This window comes from Adiantum capillus-veneris, chromosome 29 (genome assembly GCF_014529385.1).
Source record: "Adiantum capillus-veneris isolate H3 chromosome 29, ASM1452938v2, whole genome shotgun sequence".
Classification (NCBI taxonomy): Eukaryota; Viridiplantae; Streptophyta; class Polypodiopsida; order Polypodiales; family Pteridaceae; genus Adiantum; species Adiantum capillus-veneris.
This window is the reverse complement of record NC_140959.1, coordinates 12385077-12407918: the sequence shown is the minus strand read 5'-3', so window position 1 is coordinate 12407918 and position 22842 is coordinate 12385077. Positions and strand designations below refer to the sequence as shown.

Genomic DNA, 22842 nt, shown 5'->3' with positions numbered 1-22842 from the left:
GCTGTTGAAACAGAAGATATCAGATTTCAATTGATGATTAGTTGGCCTATTCTGGAATCGAATCACCAAAACTCATTGCCTTTGCAGGCCCGTTCAACACATTTTTCTGCTGATGATATGAGACTGTTGGCAATGCAGACGGCAGAAGTTCCTATCCTAATCGAGCATGAAGAAAATGTCAATGTTGTTGTCATTGGATCCTACAAAAATGTTGAAGGAGTTGTAGCATTCAGGTGTTCTCCTATTGCGCTTCTATTGAAGATCACAACTCCCTCTTCACTGTTGTATGTTAAGGTGATGCCCGTGCAGCGAGAAGGGTAGTGGACAGAGGCGACTGTCATGTTGTTCTCCTCTATGGATGAGAAGCTCACCACCTTGTAAGACAAGGGACCGGTGTGGAGGCATACATGATGATGCCCCCTACTCCATCATCACTACGAATTTGCCATAGGAGACCTTGCTGAAGGAAACGCTGCCGTTCTCTTGAAGGCTGTATTTGTTCTCCATCCAAAAGACAACCAAGCACACTGGTGGTCCCATAGTACGAGGAGGTCACCTTCTACCACCCTAACACACATACATGGGAAAAATTAAACACAAGGAGATTTCTAGTCGGGGGCTCGAGAGAAAGGCCTCGTTAATCTTCACAGTGCTTTGGCCGTATGTCAAATCCCCTTGAAGGCATATGGCACTGCTTTGGTTGACATGTATGTATGAAATTTCGTCTCTTGAAATGCATTGATTGCGGGATATACCCAACAAGGACTGGGCCACGAAGCTCTGGCTCATTAGTTTTAGGATGCAAAGCGAGGGCACTTCTTGCACTACGTAGGAGTCCAATACATCTATGATGTAGAACATAAAGTTAGCTCTGCTTGTCGTTAAGTTTAATCTATATCGTGCATCTTTTCTATTTGTCTTACCGTGTGTTTTGTGTCTGACAGGGAGGACAATATTCACAACAGTGGACGTTTCAATTGCACAAGCGCGACTTCAACTCGAAAACACCACAAGGTTCGTTATCTCTATTCAACACCCCATGACTATGTGTTTGCTTGGTGCAACACACAAACGCTACGGGGCAGGCCACGACTTTCGTTTCTTATAATTTTTAAAGAGACCACAACGCCAGCTCTCCACCATACTTTTGCATGGCACCTATGCATGACGTGTACTGTATGCTTTGCAGTTTCAGTCTGTGACGTTTTATTGCAAGACGATATGTTTAACTATTCACATTGGTTTTTGGTAGCTTGACTCAAACATTGTCCGCTGGCTTGCACAATTGGATGACATTCGTACATAATTATCAAGTTGGTAGTGTAGTTCATTTTTTATAATATGTTAATTGACTATGCCTGATTGAGAATAAGATGGGTGTCTCAAAGATGGTTCTACGATTTAGAGACTAAATGGTCAATATTACTAGGTTGAATGGTTCAATCTGCAAATAACTACCAAAGTAGGTTAAGTTGCAACCCTTTTGCTCGATTCAATTACCCTCTTTAGTAGCTCTTTGTCGTATATGGAGCACTATGGGACACGACTTGCATCTACCCAATACTCATCAAGTCCCAAGCTGAGCTATTATTGGTGCCTATCAATAGGTTCTACTCATTTTCTCGTGTCACCACGACAAAATCCAAGGCGACAACAATCACAACCAGCTAACCAAGTAACCAGTTGCACTCCAAAATCTGTCAGATTATGTACGGCAAAGGCCCACCAAGCAAGACTGGTTTCCCAATATGTAGGGAAATCCTTTTTTTTTTTGCCAAACTCACAATTGTGAGTGAATATATTAAAATCGAGAAAGATACAAACAAACCCCAAGCGCATACCGCACCTTGAGGGTCAAAGGGTTACAACCACAACATACACTGCCTCGGGCCGAGGCCATGTAAAAGCGATTTACCAAGACAAGTCCCTAAATCCTCTCAGCTAGCCATGACGACTTGGGTAGCCTTCGACCAACCCTCCAAGCTTTGTCATTTGCCAAGCACAAGAATCAACTCCTTGCTCTCTTGCACAATCTTAGAGAAACTGAATGTAGAGATGTCTCCCTCAAAAACTCGACGGTTTCTCACTATCCACACATGATGAAGGAAGAAATACCTAACAATCTGGATACAAATATGCAGCACGGGACTTTGTATCTTCTTCCCGCCAAGGAATAGATTGGTCTTGAAGAACACAATCTTCCATGCTCTTTGTATCCATTTACATACTTTGCCAAGCTTTAAAAGTGACTAGCTCGCGCGACCCGCCTACCGGCGGGTCTCGCTCGCTCTTACCACCGTTACATGTATGTGTGTGTGTATCTTTATACATCTGCCCATGACACACACACACGATGGACACTATCACCAGTAACCTATGGATATTTGTCTACCCATGCTCAAATGCAAGTTTGTCTCGCTCCGTCTTTTGAGAGAGAGAGAGAGAGAGAGAGAGAGAGAGAGAGAGAGAGAGAGAGAGAGAGAGAGAGAGAGAGGAGGGGGGGGGTGTAGAAAGTTTATGTGTACATTTTTCCTTTTGGTTATCGCTCTCTCTCTCTCTCTCTCTCTCTCTCTCTCTCTCTCTCTCTCTCTCTCTCTCAACATGTATGGATGCAATCTTCTGGTCTAATAGGCCATTCGGCCCTTTTGAGGAAGTTACTATACCATTTCAATAAACCCTCTCTCTCTCTCTCTCTCTCTCTCTCTCTCTCTCTCTCCCCCCCCCCCTATTTCTCATCTTATCTCACTAAATATTTTATTCTTTTACTCTACCTCTCGTATTGACATTTATCTCTCTCTTTCTCTCTCTCTCTCTCTCTCTCTCTCTCCCATTTGGTCTCGTTCCAAATTTTAATGGCGACATTTGCCTTTTTTTCTCTCCATTGTTTCTTTTTTTGAAATGAAATCTCCCTCTTTCTCTCTCTCTCTCTCTCTCTCTCTCTCTCTCTCTCTCTCTCTCTCTCTCTCTCTCTAGTCTCTCTTTTATGTGCTCTATGATCACACGGATCTACTCTTTTGAGCACATTACCATAACATTTCATTTCAGTTTCATATCTCTCTCTCTCTCTCTCTCTCTCTCTCTCACACACACACACACACATATTATTTTTGTTTTTTGAAGAAGTTAAGATAACATTTCATTCTCTCTCTCTCTCTCTCTCTCTCTCTCTATGGTCACATGGGTCTACTCTTTTCAGCACATTGCCATAATATTTCATTTCATTTTCATCTCTCTCTCTCTCTCTCTCTCTCTCTCTCTCTCTCTCTCTCTCTCTCTTTTATGCCCTCTATGGTCACACGGATCTACTCTTTTGAGCACAATACCATAACATTTCATTTCATTTTCATCTCTCTCTCTCTCTCTCTCTCTCTCTCTCTCTCTCTCTCTCTCTCACACACACACACACACACACACACACACATGTTATTTTGACCTTTTGAGGACGTTAAGATAACATTTCATTTCATTCTCTCTCTCTCTCTCTCTCTCTCTCTCTCTCTCTCTCTCTCTCTCTCTCTCTCTCTCTCAACATGTATGGATGCAATCTTCTGGTCTCATAGGCCATTTCACCCTTTTGAGGAAGTTAATATACCATGTTTCAATTCAATTTCATCTCTCTCTCTCTCTCTCTCTCTCTCTCTCTCTCTCTCTCCTTTCCCCCCCCCCCCCCCCCCCCCCCTTCTCTCCTTCCGATCTAATAGACCATTTGAAATAAGTTAAATTAAATGAAATGAATTAAAAATATAATCAAAATTTAAAAAAAGCTACCTAGTTGAGTTGCTTCAAGCACACCTCGACTATTGCTATTGCAGTTGCCTCGGCTTGCACACTCTCCCTTCAATAAGGGAGAATGGTAAGTGTATGTCGTTAGAAGATGTTGATATAACATTTATTTGGATTGAATGGTAGGTTACCTTGCTTCAAGCACATTTCGATTACTGTCGACTCCCCTCGACTTGCGTGTGGCTGCAACCAACATTTCATTTCATTCTCTCTCTCTAGCAGCTGCAAGTCCAAAATTAGAAATGATTCTAGTATAACATTCGTTTCATTTTGTGTGTGTGTGTGTGTGTGTAAACAGCAGTGTTTGGGAAAAATGTGTTTCAATTTCAAAAACATCGATTGAAGGCAAGGGGAAAAGGAGAAATTTGGCCCCAAAATAGAGGAAATTAGTGTAAAAACCCAAAAAATAAACCTAATTTATAAGATATTCTCTTGGAAAATTCAAGAAAGGGAATTTTGTATGTTTGGAATAATGATTTTTCCCCAACACTGGCAAGCAGGTAAAAGTATGTCAGCTAGAGCCGAGAGGTCAGCTTTTTCATTTCATTCTCTCTCTTTCTCTCTCTCTCTCTCTCTCTCTCTCTCTCTCTCTCTCTCTCTTTGCGTGTGTGTGTGTATGCTTCTCTAGCTCTCTCTCTTTGCGTGTGTGTGTGTGTGTATGCTTCGCTAGAGAGAGAGAGAGAGAGAGAGAGAGAGAGAGAGAGAGTTCTAAAGCTCTGCGAGAAAACGACCTCGCTCCTCAACAACAATGTCCTCTGTCGCGGTGATTGTATGGATGCTCCACGCACGCGTGTGCGCGCACACACACACACACGCACACGCATGCATGCACGCGCAATAGCAAGGAAGCAAGCGCCTGTTTTGATCCTCGACATCATGTGTCTCTGCGTCTCTCTCTCTCTCTTTGAGACATTGCGTAGCAGGGAATATAATGGAGCAAGGAATGTGGCCGTCACCAAGCACATAAATAAGCTTGAAAGCCAAGCATAGCCACCATCATTGGTAGGAGCCGTTATTGTGCGTGTGTGCTCTTTCCTTAGCCCAGCTACTTTTCTTTGTCTCTAGCCTTCGCCTCGCCGACGTAGACACATGGCAAGGCTCTCCCAAGCGCCTATATTATGTTAGTAGATAGGCCTAGTAGTATGTCCTACAATCATTTTCCCATTTGTTTTGATAGGAATCAAGAAAGATCCTTTCTTGGGGCACGTGGGTAGGCCAGTATGAGGAGAATTTCTTTTTTCTCCAGGTGTCTTGTCTTCCTCATCCTACTAGGCATTTACGTTTCTTGGAGGTTGCTGTTTGGGTTTTGCAACAAAAGAAAAACGTAAGTTGCCTCATCGTCTGCACGTATCCAGTTGAAGAAAGGGCAACGTCACGAGGTGATACTGCTGTTGGACACGATGCTTGTTCTCGGCACAAGAAACTAGTGTGTGTGTTGTATTGGGTTTGCAAGGGACTAGTAAATATATCAAGCAATAGAGGAAGTGTGGGTGTGGCTCGGCACAGAGAGGGAAGCTCTGGGTGAAAGGGGAGCTAGTGAGGAGAAAGAGGTCGCGATGGGTCTGTGTGTGTGTGTGTGTGCAGTAGACTATGGCTTAGATTGCCACGAGGATGAGCTGACGCTCATGAGAGCATGGCACGACCACTCTCACACTGGGATTGAGTTTTTGGACATGTCGCAAGACTGCGGGGCAGAGCGGGTCACGATGGGACAAGAGCATGGGAGGGGAGACATGCAGACCATGTGCATCGACTCCAACTGAGCATTAGTTTTAAAAGCTAAGGCGTTGTGGGAATCTTGCTAGAAAATCAATAATGGATGGCCAAATAGAACGAGTATGTCCCTACAATTAATTATGTTAGTAGATAGGCCTAGTAGAACATGAAAGTGATAGTAGAACATGTCACATTGTCGTGTGTTCTCCCTCTTAAGCTTGGGTCAACTTTCAAGCCTCGACAAATCATGATATATGCTTTGTTTGGAGGGTAAAAGATTGAATGGATCGAGAAGTTTGAACCTTGATATGTGACAGCAATGATAGATTGGATAGCACGGCCCATACAAAGGATGGATATCCTTGAAAGTTAGAGCCTCATCCCACACGGGGTTATAAGGGCTACTAAGTTGCACGCGACGTATGCTTGTATGACATTTGGATTAAGCAATGCCTATGGTGCTATGGGTCTAGAGAAAGAAGGCCTAAGAGGCACATGCCCTCTGGAGGCGCATGTGGGAGGGTTCCATATGATGAAGATTCCATCTCTTCAACTTGAGGAATGGTTTTGCGAGAAGCACTCCGGAGGTGCTCCTTGCCCCCTACACGCGGCGAGTTGTAGGTCGAATGACTAGTGAGAACATACCAGCATGATGTGGGAGCGTAGAAAGCCAAGCCACCGATTGGAGTATGAGGTGCTTGTTGTTGTAGTGAAGGGGCCTTTAGCAACTGGAGGGACCTTTTAAGGGCTCCCCCACAGGCCCACTAGAGGCGCGTATGGAGGGACTTGGAAAACATCGGAAGTGTTAATGATTGCAAGTGCCTCTTCGATAATTGCTACGGTGGCTTCTCTAAGGGGGTGCTTCAACCCTGCCTTTTGAAACAAGTGGAAAAAAAGTGATTAAATCACAAGGCCTACCTTGGACTCTTGTATTTGCTGTGAGTGAGGAAAGTCATTGAGCCCGATTCTTTTTAAAATGTGGCTGGTGACCACTGCACACATCCAAGAGATAGGCAAGAGCGGGGACAAGTTACAAAATATCAACAAACATCCAATACATGAGCGAGAGCGTGGGCAAGTTACAACATATGAAGAGTATACAATTCTACTAACATAATATGGCGGAAGGGGGAGCCCTTTACATGTGTCGCAATTTGCGACCTGAAGGCTAAAGTCCAAAACTAAAAAAAGCCCCTTTGCACGCGAAAGAGGGAGAGAGAGGCCGCCGAAGGCGGCCGGCCGTACTAGTGATATAAAAGGTATAAGGGAAGTATGTGCCACTTCCCCCAACTTTCCAGCCCCGTTTTCAAGTGATTACTTGCGTCCCTTGTATTCGGCACTTTCTTATGAAATTGATCATGCGTTCGCGTCCCTCATTCTCGTGTCCCTCTTGCGTTCAGTTTTCAAGTTGAGTTCTTGTATGTGCGTTCGCTTGCCTGCAGGTCCCGTTTGCATCGCAGGTGAGCCGGCGCGGCCCGTTTCCGCGACGCCCCGAACGAGGGCGTCACACTTGGTATCAGAGCTTCGGCTCGAGTCCCCGCCGACCCGACGTCGGCCCGCGGCCCGTGGTTGTCACCACGTTTTCGGCCCGTCTGCCTCGTTTTTTCCACGTTTCCTCCGCGTTTTCGGCCCGTTTTGCCCCGTTTTACCACGTTCCTTGCGTAATTGCCCCGTTTTGCCCCTTTCCGTGCGTTTTCTCCACGTTCCTCAAAGTTTTTCACCGTTTTGCCTCGTTTGACCCGCGTTTTGCCCCGTTTTGACGCGTTTCTCCACGTTTTTCAGCGTTTTACCTCGTTTTGCCCCGTCTTACACCGTTTGGAACCGGTTTTTCACCGTTTTGAGCATTGTTTCGCAGTTTCGTCGTTTTGGACCCGTTTTTCTCACTGTTTCATAGTTTTCAAAGTTTTTCAAGTTGTTTCTCGCAGTTTCCCCGTTTTTCGGTATTTTCTGATTTCTCCTCGGCTTCGGCCACAAGAACACCCCAATGGCGGGAAATCAAGAAGATGAAGAAGGATACAGGACGGAACCGGAATTTCATAGAGCCCCGAAGAAGAATAAAGAGAAAAAGTCGCGACAAGACCACCAAGAGTCAATGGAAGAAAGACTAGAGGCACGCATCATGGCCTCTGTAGAACACCAAATAAACATGATGTCTGCCAACCTGAGCGACCTACTGCAAACGCAGCTAGGCCAGCGACATGAAGACCGCCCGGGGCCAAGCAATGTCAACACGCGGCGAAACACACAAAGACGACCGCGGCCCGGGAGATTAGAGACAGTGGACGAAGATGAAGACGACCCGGATGACCGAAGTGAAGGGCGCTACTACAGCCCCGAGAGAAATCTAGAGGACGAAAACAGACTGGGAAAATTCAAACCCCTGCCCCCAGAGAAATACCGAGGCCACCGCACCTCACTGGCACTCAACAAGTGGTTCAGAGAGGTCGAAGACTACATGCAGTGGAACAACATAGGCAAACGCCGATGGGTGCAAGTGGCCAAAACCTTCCTGGCTGACGACGCCTATGTGTGGTTCTTCAGTGAACAACCTTCAAAGCACTGGGAGGACTTACAAAGAGACATGCTTAACTATTTTGTGCCAGAGAATGAAGGAAACAAAGTCAGAGATTCGTGGCGCGATCTGCACCAAGACGGCCCCATATCAGAGTACGTTGTCAAGTACCGCCGCCTGATGCTACAACTCCCACTCATGCACACAGCAGACAGGCTACATGGATTGCTGTACGGCCTTAAACCTTGGGCCCGTCGCGAGGTAGAGAAGCAGAATCCCAACACCTGGGAAGTAGCCGCCAACATGGCCGAGAAGCTACGGGATACAAACTCAACCCAGGGTATCATTTCACACAACCCTCGCCCCAACAATTTTGCCCCCAATAATGGGCCTAACCCACCTGCCGGGCGAGGCCGCGAGTTTAGACCCAGTTACAGAAGCAATGGACCCCGCTCACCACCACGGAGCTTTTTGGCAAGCAATTCTTACAGCCCCACATCAAGTAGCTTCTCCTCCAATACTTACAAAAGCAACAACAACTACCCGCGCACCGATCGTGTCTGGTGCCGTGACTGCAAGCTTGATCATGGTCTCTACTACCCGTGTGTACGCCAACACAACCAAGCAGCATCCTCATCTAGCAGGGTCAACACCCTCCAGATAGAAGAACCACCTTCCCCCCCCCGAATAAGCGTCGAAGAACTGGCTAGTCCTGGGGCTAACCAGCAACCCCGGATTGGAGCAGTGTCCCTCCGCCCGAAGTGTATGGCAGCAGCGATAACAGACATTCAGAACTTGTATGTTCAAGCAACAATCGGGTCCCAGAAGCAATGGATCATGGTAGACTCAGGCGCCACACACAACTTTCTGTCGCCACAATGCGCCGAGCGCCTGGGCCTACGTCTCACCACCGTCAACGAAACGACAGTAAAGTTTGCCCAAGGAAAGGATAACAATGTCAAGGCAGCTCGTCAGGTCAGGATCGAGTTGGGTGAATTCACATGTCGGCTGGATTTCATAGTGGTTCCAATGGACGATTTTGAGGCAATCATTGGTCTCTCCTTCAACGACAAGTACCTCATTGCTCTACTAGGCATGAAGGTGGACCAATTACTGCTAAATAATCAGGGCAAAAGAGTGACAGTACAAGGCGCCAGACTCACAACAAGTCAAGCTTTCACCCGCCAGGCGCGTATGCAAACCAACTCGCCTCCCATCAACGGCAGGACCCGGCTCAGTTAGCAGCGATGAAAGGCAAACAAAAAGTTCCGGAACACTCCTCACCAAGACTCAATCTCATGAGTGCAAAGCAAGCAAAGCGGGCCCTCAAGAAAGGAGCTCAAGTTCACCTCTGCATCATGCAGGCAAAGGAACAGTCCACAGCTAGGCTCAACGCCATCAGCATCGAGCAGGCCAAAGTGGGTGACCCCTCTCTGACCCCCATCCTTCAAAAGTACAAGGATGTCATGCCTCCAGAAACTCCCCCCGGCTTACCCCCTCCCCGTCAAATTCAACACGAAATTGACCTCATCCCAGGTAGCACTCCCCCGGCAAAGGCCCCCTACCGCATGAACGACACCGAGCTCAAAGAGCTCAAGAAGCAACTACAGGAATTGGAGGATCAAGGTTTCATCCGGCCCAGCAGCTCTCCCTTTGGGGCCCCAGTGTTGTTCGTCAAGAAGAAAGATGGCTCGATGCGGCTATGTGTGGATTATCGGGCCTTAAACAAAATAACCATCAAAAACAAGTACCCAGTCCCGCTGATGGAAGACCTCCTAGACAGATTACAGGGCGCCAAGTACTTCACGCACATCGATCTACGCTCAGGCTATCACCAAGTCCGCATCGCACTCAAAGACATTGCGAAGACCGCCTTCCGCACACGCTACGGCTCGTGGGAATGGCTTGTCCTGGGTTTTGGTCTCACTGGCGGCCCTGACACGTTCTGCAGAATCATACATGACAGTTTCAGGGACATGATAGATGATTTCCTCATCACATACATTGATGACCTTCTGATTTACAGCAAGACCCTGGAAGAACACCAGAAGCATGTGGCCGCAGTACTCCAACGTCTCCGCGAACACCAACTATATGCCAAGCTGGAGAAGTGTGAGTTTGCTGTGCAGAAAATCGAGTTCTTGGGCTTCATCGTCACATCCGAAGGCATTATGGTGGACCCTAAGAAAGTTGACGCTGTCATCAAGTGGGCCCCACCAACATCCATCAAAGAAGTCCGAGAATTTGTGGGTTTCTGCCAGTACACCCGCCGATTCATCCGCGACTTCAGCAAGATTGCGGCCCCACTTACAGAAATCACAAAAGGCCACAAACCTTTCCAATGGACACCCAGAGAAGAAGAAGCTTTTGAGAACCTGAAGATTGCCATGTGCAGTACCCCTGTCCTCCGACTGCCTGACTTCACAAAATCCTTTGAAGTACACACAGATGCATCAGATGGTGCCATTGGCGGCGTCCTCATGCAGGAACAGCAACCCATCGCCTATGAATCTCACAAGTTCACCGATGTAGAGACAAGATGGACTACACATGAGAAGGAAATGCTCGCTGTCGTCCACTGCCTCCGAAGGTGGCGACACTATGTCCAAGACAAGCACACAAAGGTCTACACAGACAACATCTCACTCAAGTACTTCCAGACCCAACCAAAACTCACCCCCAAGCAAGCCAGGTGGCAAGATACACTGGCCGAATATGACATCGAGATCATCCATAAACCGGGCTCCACAAATGTCATGCCCGATGCACTCAGCAGAATGCCTACTCTCAATGCTATCTCCTCAGCAACCAGCACGCTACGCCAGCGCATCCTCGACGCTCAGAAAGCTGATCCGGCTGTTCTCCGCATGCTCCATGACCACATTTCTGGTAAAGCAGCAGTGGGTCTCTTTGAAGTCAGAGACAACCTATTCTATGCGCATGGAAAAATCTACATTCCCAATGACCCAGAGCTCAAGAAAGATCTCATGTGGGAGGCTCATGACTGCAAATTAGCAGGACATGGGGGCCAGAAAAGATCTTATGACAAACTCCACCAACATTACATGTGGCCCAAAATGAAGGACGACGTAATCGACTACGTGCGTACCTGCCCCACCTGCCAACTGGTCAAAGCTCAACGAGTAAAGCCTGCTGGCCTCCTCCATCCCATGCCAACACCCTCCCGGCCTTGGGACATGGTAAGTATGGACTTCATCGTCGACCTCCCACCCTCCCACGGCCACACTACCATCATGGTGGTCGTCGACTACTTCACCAAGCAGGCTCACTTCATACCGGCAAAGCCTCCTGTCACAGCATACCAAGTAGCCAAACACTTCTTCGCCAAAGTCTTCAAATACCACGGCCTCCCTTAGCCATAGTTTCTGATCGCGACACCCGCTTCCTCAGCGACCTCTGGCGCGAGCTGTTCAAGCTGCTAGGAACCCAGCTCCGCTTCTCCTCCGCCTACCACCCAGAAACCGATGGCCAGACAGAAAGAGTCAACCAAGGCATTGAAGACTACATCCGCAGCTATGTCAAAGCAGATCAGAAAGACTGGTCCGAATACATGGATGTCCTGGAATTCCACTACAACAACTCCATCCACAGCAGCACGGGCTACACCCCCTTCGAGCTCTCCACAGGTAAAGAAGTAATCACACCCCTGGCACTGGCAACCGGCGATGTGCATGCCCAGGATCTGGAATGTGAAGAATTTCTGCAACAATGGCAAACCCGCATGCAAAGGGCCAAGCAAAGTCTCGAGCAAAGCAAGGTACGCATAGCCAAATACGCCAACCAAAAGCGCAGGCCTGCCGAACTCCTCCAAGAAGGTGACTTAGTCCTCGTCAGCTCCCAGAATATCACCCTCCCTCCAGGCCTCTCCCCCAAGTTCAACCACCGCTACTATGGGCCATACAAAGTGCTGAAGTCATACAACGACATCACCTACAAGCTGGACCTCCCATCACACATCAACATCCACAACGCCTTCCATGTAAGTCTACTCAAAAGGTTCGTGCCGGATCAAACCTATGGAAGAAGCCTCCCCGAATATGTAAAGGATGGCCCGCCAAATGAGCCGGAGGCCATCCTAAAGTCGCGCTTCGGGCGCCGGGGACAATTGTTCTATGTCAAATGGCGAAATCGCCCGATGACGGAATGCACTTGGGTACCTGAAGAAATCATGCTCCGACTTGGGAGACCCCTTGTGCTGCGCTTCTACAACATGCCAACTGAAGAGGAGGACAACCCACAAAATGACAACCACATAGAGTAGTCCTCCCCCCCACTTTGTAACTAGCATCACCCTAGGTAGCTAGACAATTTGGTGGCAACATCTAACTCCCCTCCTTGTAAAATATCCACCCCAAAACCTCGGCATCAATTTTTGTATCGGCACTCCTCAAAACCCCGGCTTGACGTGGGCGTCAAGCTCTCTCAACCCGGGGGTGTATATAAGGGAAGTATGTGCCACTTCCCCCAACTTTCCAACCCCGTTTTCAAGTGATTACTTGCGTCCCTTGTATTCGGCACTTTCTTATGAAATTGATCATGCGTTCGCGTCCCTCATTCTCGTGTCCCTCTTGCGTTCAGTTTTCAAGTTGAGTTCTTGTATGTGCGTTCGCTTGCCTGCAGGTCCCGTTTGCATCGCAGGTGAGCCGGCGCGGCCCCGTTTCCGCGACGCCCCGAACGAGGGCGTCACAAAAGGAAACATCATTCTAATGGCACTAGTGAGAGGTTGAGCACATAACCTTGGGGAAAATAAAAGAGAGAGCAAGCTCCAATGTGTTCAAAGATACACAATGAAGCATCATTCTCTCTGCACCACCAAGGGGTAGAGATCATGACCTTGGGGTCGCAACAAACCACTGCATTACTTCACACAAATTTGAGTTATGCTTAATCCATATTTTGGTAATCTGTCAAGTTTTGGGTCTTGGATTTATAAAACCCTGGTTTCCATGCTGGCCAACATTGACTTCATAATGTAAATCAAGTGATCATAATGTGTGGTGACAATAGGGATACCATTTCATTGCTACACTAGAACTGCCTCTCCAAAACTGAACATGTTCAATTCATTCTGTGCCCAATCTCCCCCCAAAGAAATGCGCTACACTAGAGACTGCCTCATCAATACTGAACACATTCGGCTCATTCTGTGCTACTACCCACAAAGCTAGTCAAAGCAAGTCCAACAAAATTCCTAACCAACAGAAGGTCCATTTGACCTTTGAATTCATGTTTGTATATGTGAGCGCTCAAAAGAACCTCGATTAAGCACGGTTGCACCTACAACATTCAAATTATTTATTTGAACTTCAAAATGAAAGATCAATACTTGGAGTCAAGTGTAAAACCTACAAATATTAGTCAATTTACCCCAAAGAATTCCAAATCACAATAGACAGCACAGTAATGACATGATTAAGTAGACCCTTCCTCTTGGTTGGTATACATTCTCATCACACACCTGACAGATTTGCATAGAGATGAACCTTCTCTTTAAACCGAAATCCATTTACTAATGTCTTTAACTTTGTACCTTAACGTCTAAAAGTAGCACAAAGAGAGAACTTTTCAACTTCTTGAATATTTGGACAGAAACTGCCAAATGACTGCTATACATGCAAAAAGCTCTGCAAACAGTGAGATAAAGCCATGCCCATAGCTTTATCCCACCAGCAAGACACAAACATGTTCAACACTAGAGAATACGAAAAAAGAATATACTCCAAAATAAGGATGAATAAACAAGAGTCCACATATCACCTTCATGCCACTCAGCCTATGTATGTCCATTTCATCCTGCTCTTGATATCCCCTTTGCGTGATGCTCCATCACTCCCAGCTTTGTATTCTCGTAGCTCTACCAAGTCTCCTTGCCAAAAAAGAATATACTCCAAAATAAGGATGAATAAACAAGAGTCCACATATCACCTTCATGCCACTCAGCCTATGTATGTCCATTTCATCCTGCTCTTGATATCCCCTTTGCGTGATGCTCCATCACTCCCAGCTTTGTATTCTCGTAGCTCTACCAAGTCTCCTTGCCATACCATATTCCTCCATGACCTCGTGCAAAGACAGGCAAGCAACATATTTCTACACTTTTATGGGAGTGGCAAATAAACCGGAGGCTTGAGATGCTTAAAAACCCCCTTTCTTCTCTAATGCGTGCGTGCGCTACTACCGACCCCCCTTTCCTCTTTACTGCCACTTACGTGTGCGCGCACACACACACGCACACACACACACACACACATATATCGTTCGATCATTCTCTTGAGAGCACGAACCGTTTCATCATTTTCTGCAAACAATGAATACCCACTACCCCATCTGCCAATGGAAAAATTAGGAAAGTAAAAAAATCAACTCTCTTTTTTCATTAGCAAAAAGGGGAGTCATCGCTGTGGCCTTACCCCTTTGGGGTAGGCCAAAAAGTTGCGATGTCAACGAGCGGCGGCCTTCGCAGACCGGCTGGCCGCCTCAACTGAAACATTCTTCCGTTTGCAACTTTTTGTAGTGAGCTTTGGGTGGTCGGTGAGAAGAAGGGGGCTGCGCGATTAATGGCATGGCTGGCAATTAGACGCGTAGGTGATCCCGTGACACCAACACAAAAGAATGCAGGTTTCATGCACTCGCTGCTACCTACAAAAACTCTCTCTCCTCTCTCTACGCGCTCACACTCACGAGTCACAAGGCTTCGGGAATCGAAGTCCGTGACTCCGTCACTCCGTGTGGATCTTCTTGCACACTGCACAGATCAGCTAAAATTAGGCAGGCCAACGCATCATGCGAAAAGGGTACTCCGCCAAGTCCAAAGAAGCGCAACAACTTGACTTTCCCGGGCCCTCTCCTTCATTTCTGAAAGCTGACAAGTAGCCTAGGAAGTTCGTTGAGAGAGAGAGAAAGAGAGAGAGAGAGAGAGAGGACTGTGTAAATTCTTCGTCATCAGTTTTCTGCCTTTTGTGTCTCGCATTATCTTCATCATCGGAAGAGGATACCTCACAGAAGAAAACAAAGGGTTTCTGATAGATCCATTATGACAAACATATACACATTCTCTGTCACTCTTTAGAGTTGCAGTCTTGCAAGGTCAACTCTTGGCTCCTGCGAGAACCTATTTCGTCATTTTGCCTTTGGCTTCCTGGGTTCCATCGCTCTTTACTGGTTGTGTTTCTTCTTCGACGCTATACTCGCAGAGTTTGCCCGGCGGCCACTTCAGCTCCGACATTTTTGAATGCACCCGCTTTTGGCTCTCCATGAGTTCAGAAAGGTGAGTTGTCCTTCCGCTCCTTCCCATGTACTTGCTGAAGCAATTGTGGCGAAGCCATGGTTTTACATTTTTTGAATTTTTGCTGCCATCATATATCTCTACTCGACATTTTGGCCCATGTAGTCTCATTGCTCTAATTTGAGCGGTTTTAGGGAACACATGCATGTTTGCGCGCTCACACCCACACACCCACACATCCACCCACCCATCTACCACCCTAGGCAGACCATGTAGAAAAAGAATGAAGGAGAATGGTCGAGCACTGAGAAAGACAAGCGAAGCTTTGGCTTTCAGCTGTGTAATGAGATTATAACTGTAGTAAGAAGACCAATAGCAGCTCTTTTGCTTATGATTCTGTGTCCAATTTGTAACTGCTATGTGAAGTCTTACTAACTGCAAGGACTATAATCTTCAGCGTTGCATTCAAAAGTTTGTACTTTGCTACAAACATGGGGAATTGCAACCATGTTCAGCTTCTTGGAAAACGGCTGCCCTGTAGGAGTGGGAAGTCAGAAGCGTGTGGGGGTTTCATAGGAGTGGCTTGGTCACCAGGCTAGTAGTGGATGTTTGCACACAGGTGCATCACTCTTATTTGATGGTGAGGGTGTTCTATGGCAAGTAGAGTTCATTTTTCAATATGCTTGTGAGCAACCCAACAGAGGTTTGTTCTTGTTGAAGGCTGGGTCTGCAAGGGCCATATTTCAATTGCGGTATAAACAACTTCGGAACTTCTGCCAACAGCACGGTGGTCCTTGGTACATACGGAGTAGCATTACGACACTTTTCAATTGGTATCAAACAATCTTGCATTGTCACATACACAGTTGCCACGGAGTTTCGAAACGTTTCGCTTGAAACGAGTTTCAGAAGTTTCGAAACGGTTTCGTCCGAGAAAGAAACGCCAAAACAGATGTTTCGTGCAAACTAAAGAAATGTACGTAAGTTCAAGTGGTATAAGTCGAGATCTATGTTTTAAGCATTACCTTACAATTAGACATGAAAAAGAGGGAGAGTAGGATTAACTTTCATCATTAGAAGCAAGACCGAAGTTACATTCATGACATTGAGGATTTCACGACCGAAACAAAAAACAAGAGGCTTCAAGGTTTACATGTAACATGAGCCTTGACTTCACCTTTGAAACGTCCAAACTCATACAAAAACGTTTCTGAAACGTTTCGTACGTTTCATGAGTGAAGAAACGCGTTTCTTGGCAACACTGGTCACATATTCAGTCGTCGGCTCGTGAGGATAAGGTGACCGAGTCAGCTAATATTCTCCCACTTTTTACCTTGACAAAGTTGTCTGTAACTCAGTTTCACCAAGCTAGTGTGAAATTTCAAATGTGCAGATGATGGTTGAGTCCATAGGACAAGTGAATAAGGAGGCAAAGCGATGTGATAGCACAGGCCGATACCAATACATTCTGGGGCTGGAGTCGAAACTCTCTTGCTGTTATGTATCTTTGAACTAGTATAGTTGCTTAGTGTAACATTACCTTGGACAGCTCTGTTTTTATGTCTAGCTTTATGTCTGTCTTCTCCTCTGTTATCGATGAATTGTGTAATGTGAACATTTTGAAGAATTTGAGAAAGAGCTTAAAGAAGAGGGGGAGTTTGGTTTGTATTTTGTGGAGAGTGTAAGCATTGACAGCTATGTTAAACTAGGTTTTAACCAATGGCTTACTAATGTTAAGTATGTCCATTCTTCTGTTAACTGCAGGGATTGTGACTTGATTTCTAAATGCTTACGTTGGGCCATGCAGAGAGGTGATCGAATTACTGGTACCACACATGATTGCTCGCAGGATACTGCTGAGTGGAAAAATTGAACCTCCTGTTGCTGCCCCGCATGCAGGTGATAGGAGTGAAAGCAACCAAAATATACAAGGATCGCTTCTGATATTTTTTCTGACATTTGGTAATTGGGTTCTCTCATTCTTCAGGTGTTCAAAAGCGTGCAGATAACAAAGCATTTAATTTGAGTGTTGTCATTACGCTGTGTGTGATCGCTTTTGTGACGACAAAGATCTTGCTTGGTGTCTTGTTATACTGGCGATGGGCTAAGAGCCGCAAGATTTGCGAAGTTAGGGTATCAGGTGGGTGTGTTCGACTTTCTCGTTTGGCTTGCTTTTGTACTGTCATGCTTAGTAACTCTTTTGGCTTTGGAGATCACAATTCAATCTTTTGAATGCACCAAGCGCAATGTGCAGGTGGGAAAATGGTGATGTTTAGGTCACCGGGCAAGAGCACCCCTTCTACCAAGCTGGTGCTGAAGAAGACTCAAAGCTTAAGTAACAGTGACATCATCGGAAGCGGGGGTTATGGTGTGGTTTACCGGCTTGTAGTTGATGAGAATAATGCGTTTGCTGTGAAGAAGCTGCCAAGGGGTAACCATGATCAAGAGCGAGGGTTTGAAAGAGAAATCGAGACACTCAGTGATATAAAGCATCGCAATATTGTCTCTCTTCGGGGATACTACACTGCATCGCATGTCAATCTACTAATTTATGATCTGATGTTAAATGGGAGTTTGGAGTCGGTTTTGTATGGTGAGTGCAGGCTGGTTGCTTAAGCCAATTGTGTGGTTTACTTCGATATCCTCAATGACTGTTTTTCACTGATACTCTTTCGGTGTGTGGATGTTCAGATCGTAATTCTGAAGCTCCTTTTGAGTGGCCTCTTCGCCTTAATGTTGCTATTGGCTCTGCTCGAGGCATTGCATATCTTCATCATGATTGCATTCCTCATATTATTCACAGAGATATAAAGTCAAGCAATATTTTACTGGATGAGGATTTGGAGCCACATGTTTCAGATTTTGGTCTCGCTAATCTTTTGGAAGCTGACAAAACACATGCAACGACTGTGATTGCCGGCACTCTTGGTTATTTGGCTCCTGGTAATGTTTGAGTACGTTCTAACACTGTGATACATGATGTACTGGTCAGTTTTGTTGCTGTTCATAAACCCTTATGTTTGTGCATATTTCTAAGAATCTCATGATTTTTGGAAGGAGGCTTATTGGATTGTTGTGGCACGTTACAGAATATGTCGAGACAGGGAAAGCAACTAGACAAGGCGATGTTTACAGTTTTGGAGTTGTGCTGTTGGAACTTGTCACAGGACAGAGGCCAACTGATGATGCTTTTGTTGAGAAGGGGTTAAACCTTGTGACATGGGTACTTTTTCTCCCTCATTGTCTTCTCCTTTCTTTGAGTTTCAACAGTTTATAAGTTTTATTCCCTAACACTGATCTGCATCCAGTCACGTCTCAGAAGGACAAATGTCATTAAAAGCCTGTCACTACAATAGTAGGAAATGAGTGATCACTAGCCATGCATATGCAGACACACACTCCGACTCTTTTCGTTTGTATCAGTTTCATAAAGATGAACAGCACCAGATTGCAACAAGCAAAGGGTGCATTCTACAATGCCTTCAAGGTCACTCTGGTGCTTAGTCTCTATTAAGCTGTGCACGGACACTATCGACATTTTAATAGAGAAAAACTAAAATGTTGGGAAGTATGCCCTCTCCACCCCATAAAGCATGGCATGTGGCAAACTGGATTATCCTGGATGCGCAGATTTTTTTGCAAAAAATAAGTAAAGGATTTTATCCCTCTCAACTCCTTTACATTTAGCAGTTGGACTTGGAAGAGGTGCGGCCATTGCCCTGCTTGGTTGTGGGTGGAATTGATTGCCCTAGTATAGAGCGTGGGTTTGCTGTTGATATTGCACTGTGCTGTCTGATGCTCTGTTCACCTCCTACTTGAGATATGAGCTCATCTTGTTTGGGGAGCTAGTCTGTCTGTCCCCATTACATATGGGTATGGCTAGCAGATACAGGGATGCCATGTCTGCTGGGAATAAAGAGGGCCATCTGTGGAGTTGGAGTTGTGCTTACAAGGGGGTTTCTGGAAGTATGTTGCCCGAGCTCATAGGGCCTTTAGCTAGACTATTCAGTATGGTAAAGATTTGTCGGTTGATACATATCGCTAGCATGTGAGTGTTTGTGAACACGCCCATAGACACAAACATGCATGTATGCATGTATACATATATACAGGAGTGTGTGTGAGAGAGAGAGAACATAGGTATATGGGTTCATGTTGAGTTGTGGGGCGTGTATTTATGCATTACATCCATAGATGTTTGTCTAACAAATGTGTTTCTTGCAATCTTGATTATTTTGCAACTGTCAAAGCCTTCCATATGTTACTGATGATTCAAAAAAAAAGAGGAAGGGGTGTCAACGTTTTAAGAGCAGAGTAACAACTAGTTTTTCCCGTTGCCTTGTGTGCAGGTGAGGTCCTTGCTGGAGAATGGAAGCATAGAGGATGCTTTTGATGATGAGTTGAGAGATTCATCTTACGAAGAAGAGCTGAAAGAGGTAATATACATTGCTTGCCAGTGCTTGGACCGCAATCCCAATCACAGGCCAACAATGCAGCAGGTTGTCAAAATGCTTGAGAGAGTAATTATGGAGTCAGACGACGGAATTGACGAGGGTGTTGGTGGTTGACAAGTAAGGAGCGGCCTGAACCTGTATAGAGCTTCAGAGAGAAGGATGTCAAAAGCTGATGGGGCAACATCTGCTTTTAGCTGACGGGGGGTTCTCGGCACAATTGGAAGCAATGTTCGGCTTTGGTGTTGCCATTGTATGTCACGTATCTATATGACCAACAAGAGGCATTTCATGACCGATGCCAAATCTCGTGGACTTGTTGGACCTGTGTGTATGGTTATGTGACACTGTCTTCCCCCTTTTGTGGATGATTGAAGGTGCCATCCCCAGTATGTATGTACAAAGATACCCCTAATATCACAGCTCAAAACAGCCAAGTGCCCTCTCTTCAATATCTCAGTGGCCTGAGGTTTCTATGTACATCCATACTCTGATAAACAGCTTTGGCACTTCAGTGCCCATGTATTTTATAATAGTCATATGTAACTTTTACAGTAAAACCAGAGAGTACCTTGCTCTTTGTAAGCCATGGGTAAGGATGCAATCGAAATTTTTCGTGACGAAATGCCCGACCTCTTTGTTGATAGACTGTTGGTGATAGAGACCAAAGTCTCAAATCCAAGCTGTTCCAAGCTGGCTATATCTACTTTCTTGAATCAAGAGCATACCGATGTTATTTATTTCAGGTCTACTCATGTGCGAAGTGCAACACATTTCCATAGTATGTATTGCAGTGACGACCAAAGAGGCTCCATTGTTGCCCATGGTCCTCAGAACTATTTTGAATTGTCATTGTGAATGTGTTGAGCTTTCTGTCCTTGGCAGGCTGTGGTCTAAAGAAACTTCCTTGTAGCTTATTGTTCTCACAGGACTATATTAAACTCTCATTAAGGATGAGCTAAACTTAGATTAAATTCTGTCCTTGTCAGGCTTGTTCAGAGTTCCTGCCATACTCAACTTTTATGGTGTGCCACTCTCTCAATCAGATTGAGAGAAACTCACTGGATGCTAGTGCCATTGTCGTGCAAGTTGCACTAAAGAATGGAAGGGTCTAACAAATGGTAGAGATCACAAGAAGTATTGGATCGATTTAAGCAAAAACCTTCAGGAGGAGCATATCTTTGGATTTTGAGTCATTGTGATAATGCGTAAAGCTTGGAAAATTACCAACATGCCCCTGAAATTTGTGGAAATTCCCCAAATGCCCCTCAAATTGTGGCCATTTATTAAAACTTACATTTTACCATAGACCCCTATCTGGCAGCATCTCATAGAAAGATTGGTTCTCCCCAAATAGAAGATGATAGAACTATCATCACCCCTTAATCTCGCAAATATCTTTCAAGACAATATGCTTGGCAACATCTCCTAGAAAGATTGGTGATCAGAACTGTCATCCCCCCTTGTTAATTTGGCAAATGTTCCTCAAGATGAATATATCTGGAAACATCTCATAGAAAGACCGGTTTTCCCCAATAGAAGATGATAGAACTATCATTTTTCATGGTGTTGTGGGCTCTAGGGATGACACAATATATTCACAAATGCCACAATTTGAGAGTTATTTGTGAATTCTTTTGTCTTAGACTCATAAAGATAAGTACTTATTATCAAAATGAATGAGCAGTGTGAAGATTGTAACACTCTACAATCGTTAACAGAGTAGTTTGGGATTTTAAAAAAAAGTTTCAACGACATTTTGGGAATTTCCACATAACATAGGCATATTTGGGTGATTTTCCCTATGAGTCAAGAGAGAGATGCGAAGTCTTTGCATGCGCAACAAACACAGAGAGCATCAAAAAACATATCGGTGGAGCTCCTTCAGGGTGAGATGCTTTCTCTTGATAGTGAACAAAGATGGGCACACTCTTGTACAGGATATGTGAGACCTTCATAGAGCACTTCCCTACCCTCTAACGATGCGGTCATGCGTGCACCCATTATTAGTGATACATAAATGGTGCAACTATATACCATCAGTAGCTCGGCCATCTGTAGGTGTAGCGGGAGGAGCTGTCAGGCAGACACTTTGCAACAGCTGCACACCAACACGTATCGAGACTGGGAGATAAAGCGGAGTACCAATAGAGGCTAGGACATGCCCCCTGTGTGACATGGAGCCAGAGACAAGAGTTACATGACACATGCCACTGCCCCGTCTACTACGAGATATGAGGCCGCTTCCACTGCTTCTTCAGAGAGGGCGTTGGACCACTCTCCAAAGTCATGAGGTACGAGGATCAGAGATGCTTGGGTTTGTTTATGCTCGACATAGAGAGAGCCTGATGAGAGGAGAGGCCAGCTAGTCTCCCAGAGGCACACTGATCGATCGAGCAACTGAGTTGGGGAGGTCCAGACGCCCACGACTGTAGAGGACTACACAACATCGACGGAGGCTACATCCAAGGATTCGGATGGCCCGACATGCACGACGCCCGGTTAGACTGCTGTCCCTGGAGGAGATTGATGAGATTCGTCAACGACCAATGCTCGATCTCTTGTGACTTGTGATTTAGCTATCCCGACTAGTTGCTTAGTTCACACCTACCAGCTTAGGATTTCATAGTATTTATATTTTATCATTTTGTCATTTCATTTTGTTACTCTGACTTTCTATCAGATCCATCACATTGTAACGCTCTGGTCTCATAGATCATTTTGGCCTTTTGAAGACGTTAATATAACATTTCATTTCATTTCTCTCTCTCTCTCTCTCTCTCTCTCTCTCTCATAGGTCCGTCAAACAGCCTATGTCAAGCAGGGAGCTAGATAGCTTTAAGCATGGCGCAGCATTAGCGCTGATGGCCTGCAATAGAGCAAGTGGAGGGAGGGAGGCAGGGAGGGGCCCTCTCCAGCCAATGACCCAGGCCAGCATTTAATCACAAATCAACAATCAACTCCGTCCCTCATTGTTTTGTCCATTACCATGGGATGCTTAGTATGAAAGCAGATGAAGGGTTTTTCTAGCTGAACTCTTGGTAGTGTACATTTTTTTGGACGGATCTTATTACTTGGTGAGCCAAAGGCTCTTTTTGAGGTATCTAAAGGCACATGCCACCACATCGCTCGAT

General features: G+C 45.7%; 1 protein-coding gene across 2 annotated transcripts; it reads left to right on the top strand.

Moving 5' to 3' along the window:
• Positions 1-14680: 14680 nt before the first annotated feature.
• On the top strand, positions 14681-20623 carry LOC147418770 (Protein kinase superfamily protein). Of its 2 annotated transcripts, none has more exons than XM_086506353.1 (7): positions 14681-15299; positions 17065-17156; positions 17245-17397; positions 17512-17850; positions 17949-18200; positions 18347-18480; positions 19607-20623. In XM_086506353.1, the coding sequence occupies exons 1-7, from the start codon at positions 15286-15288 to the stop codon at positions 19823-19825; spliced, it is 1203 nt and encodes a 400-aa protein (XP_086362479.1). In that variant the 5' UTR covers positions 14681-15285; the 3' UTR covers positions 19826-20623. The 2 variants fall into 2 exon arrangements, with proteins under 2 accessions (XP_086362479.1, XP_086362480.1); XM_086506354.1 differs by having other exon boundaries at positions 17022-17156.
• The last annotated feature ends 2219 nt before the right edge of the window (positions 20624-22842 follow it).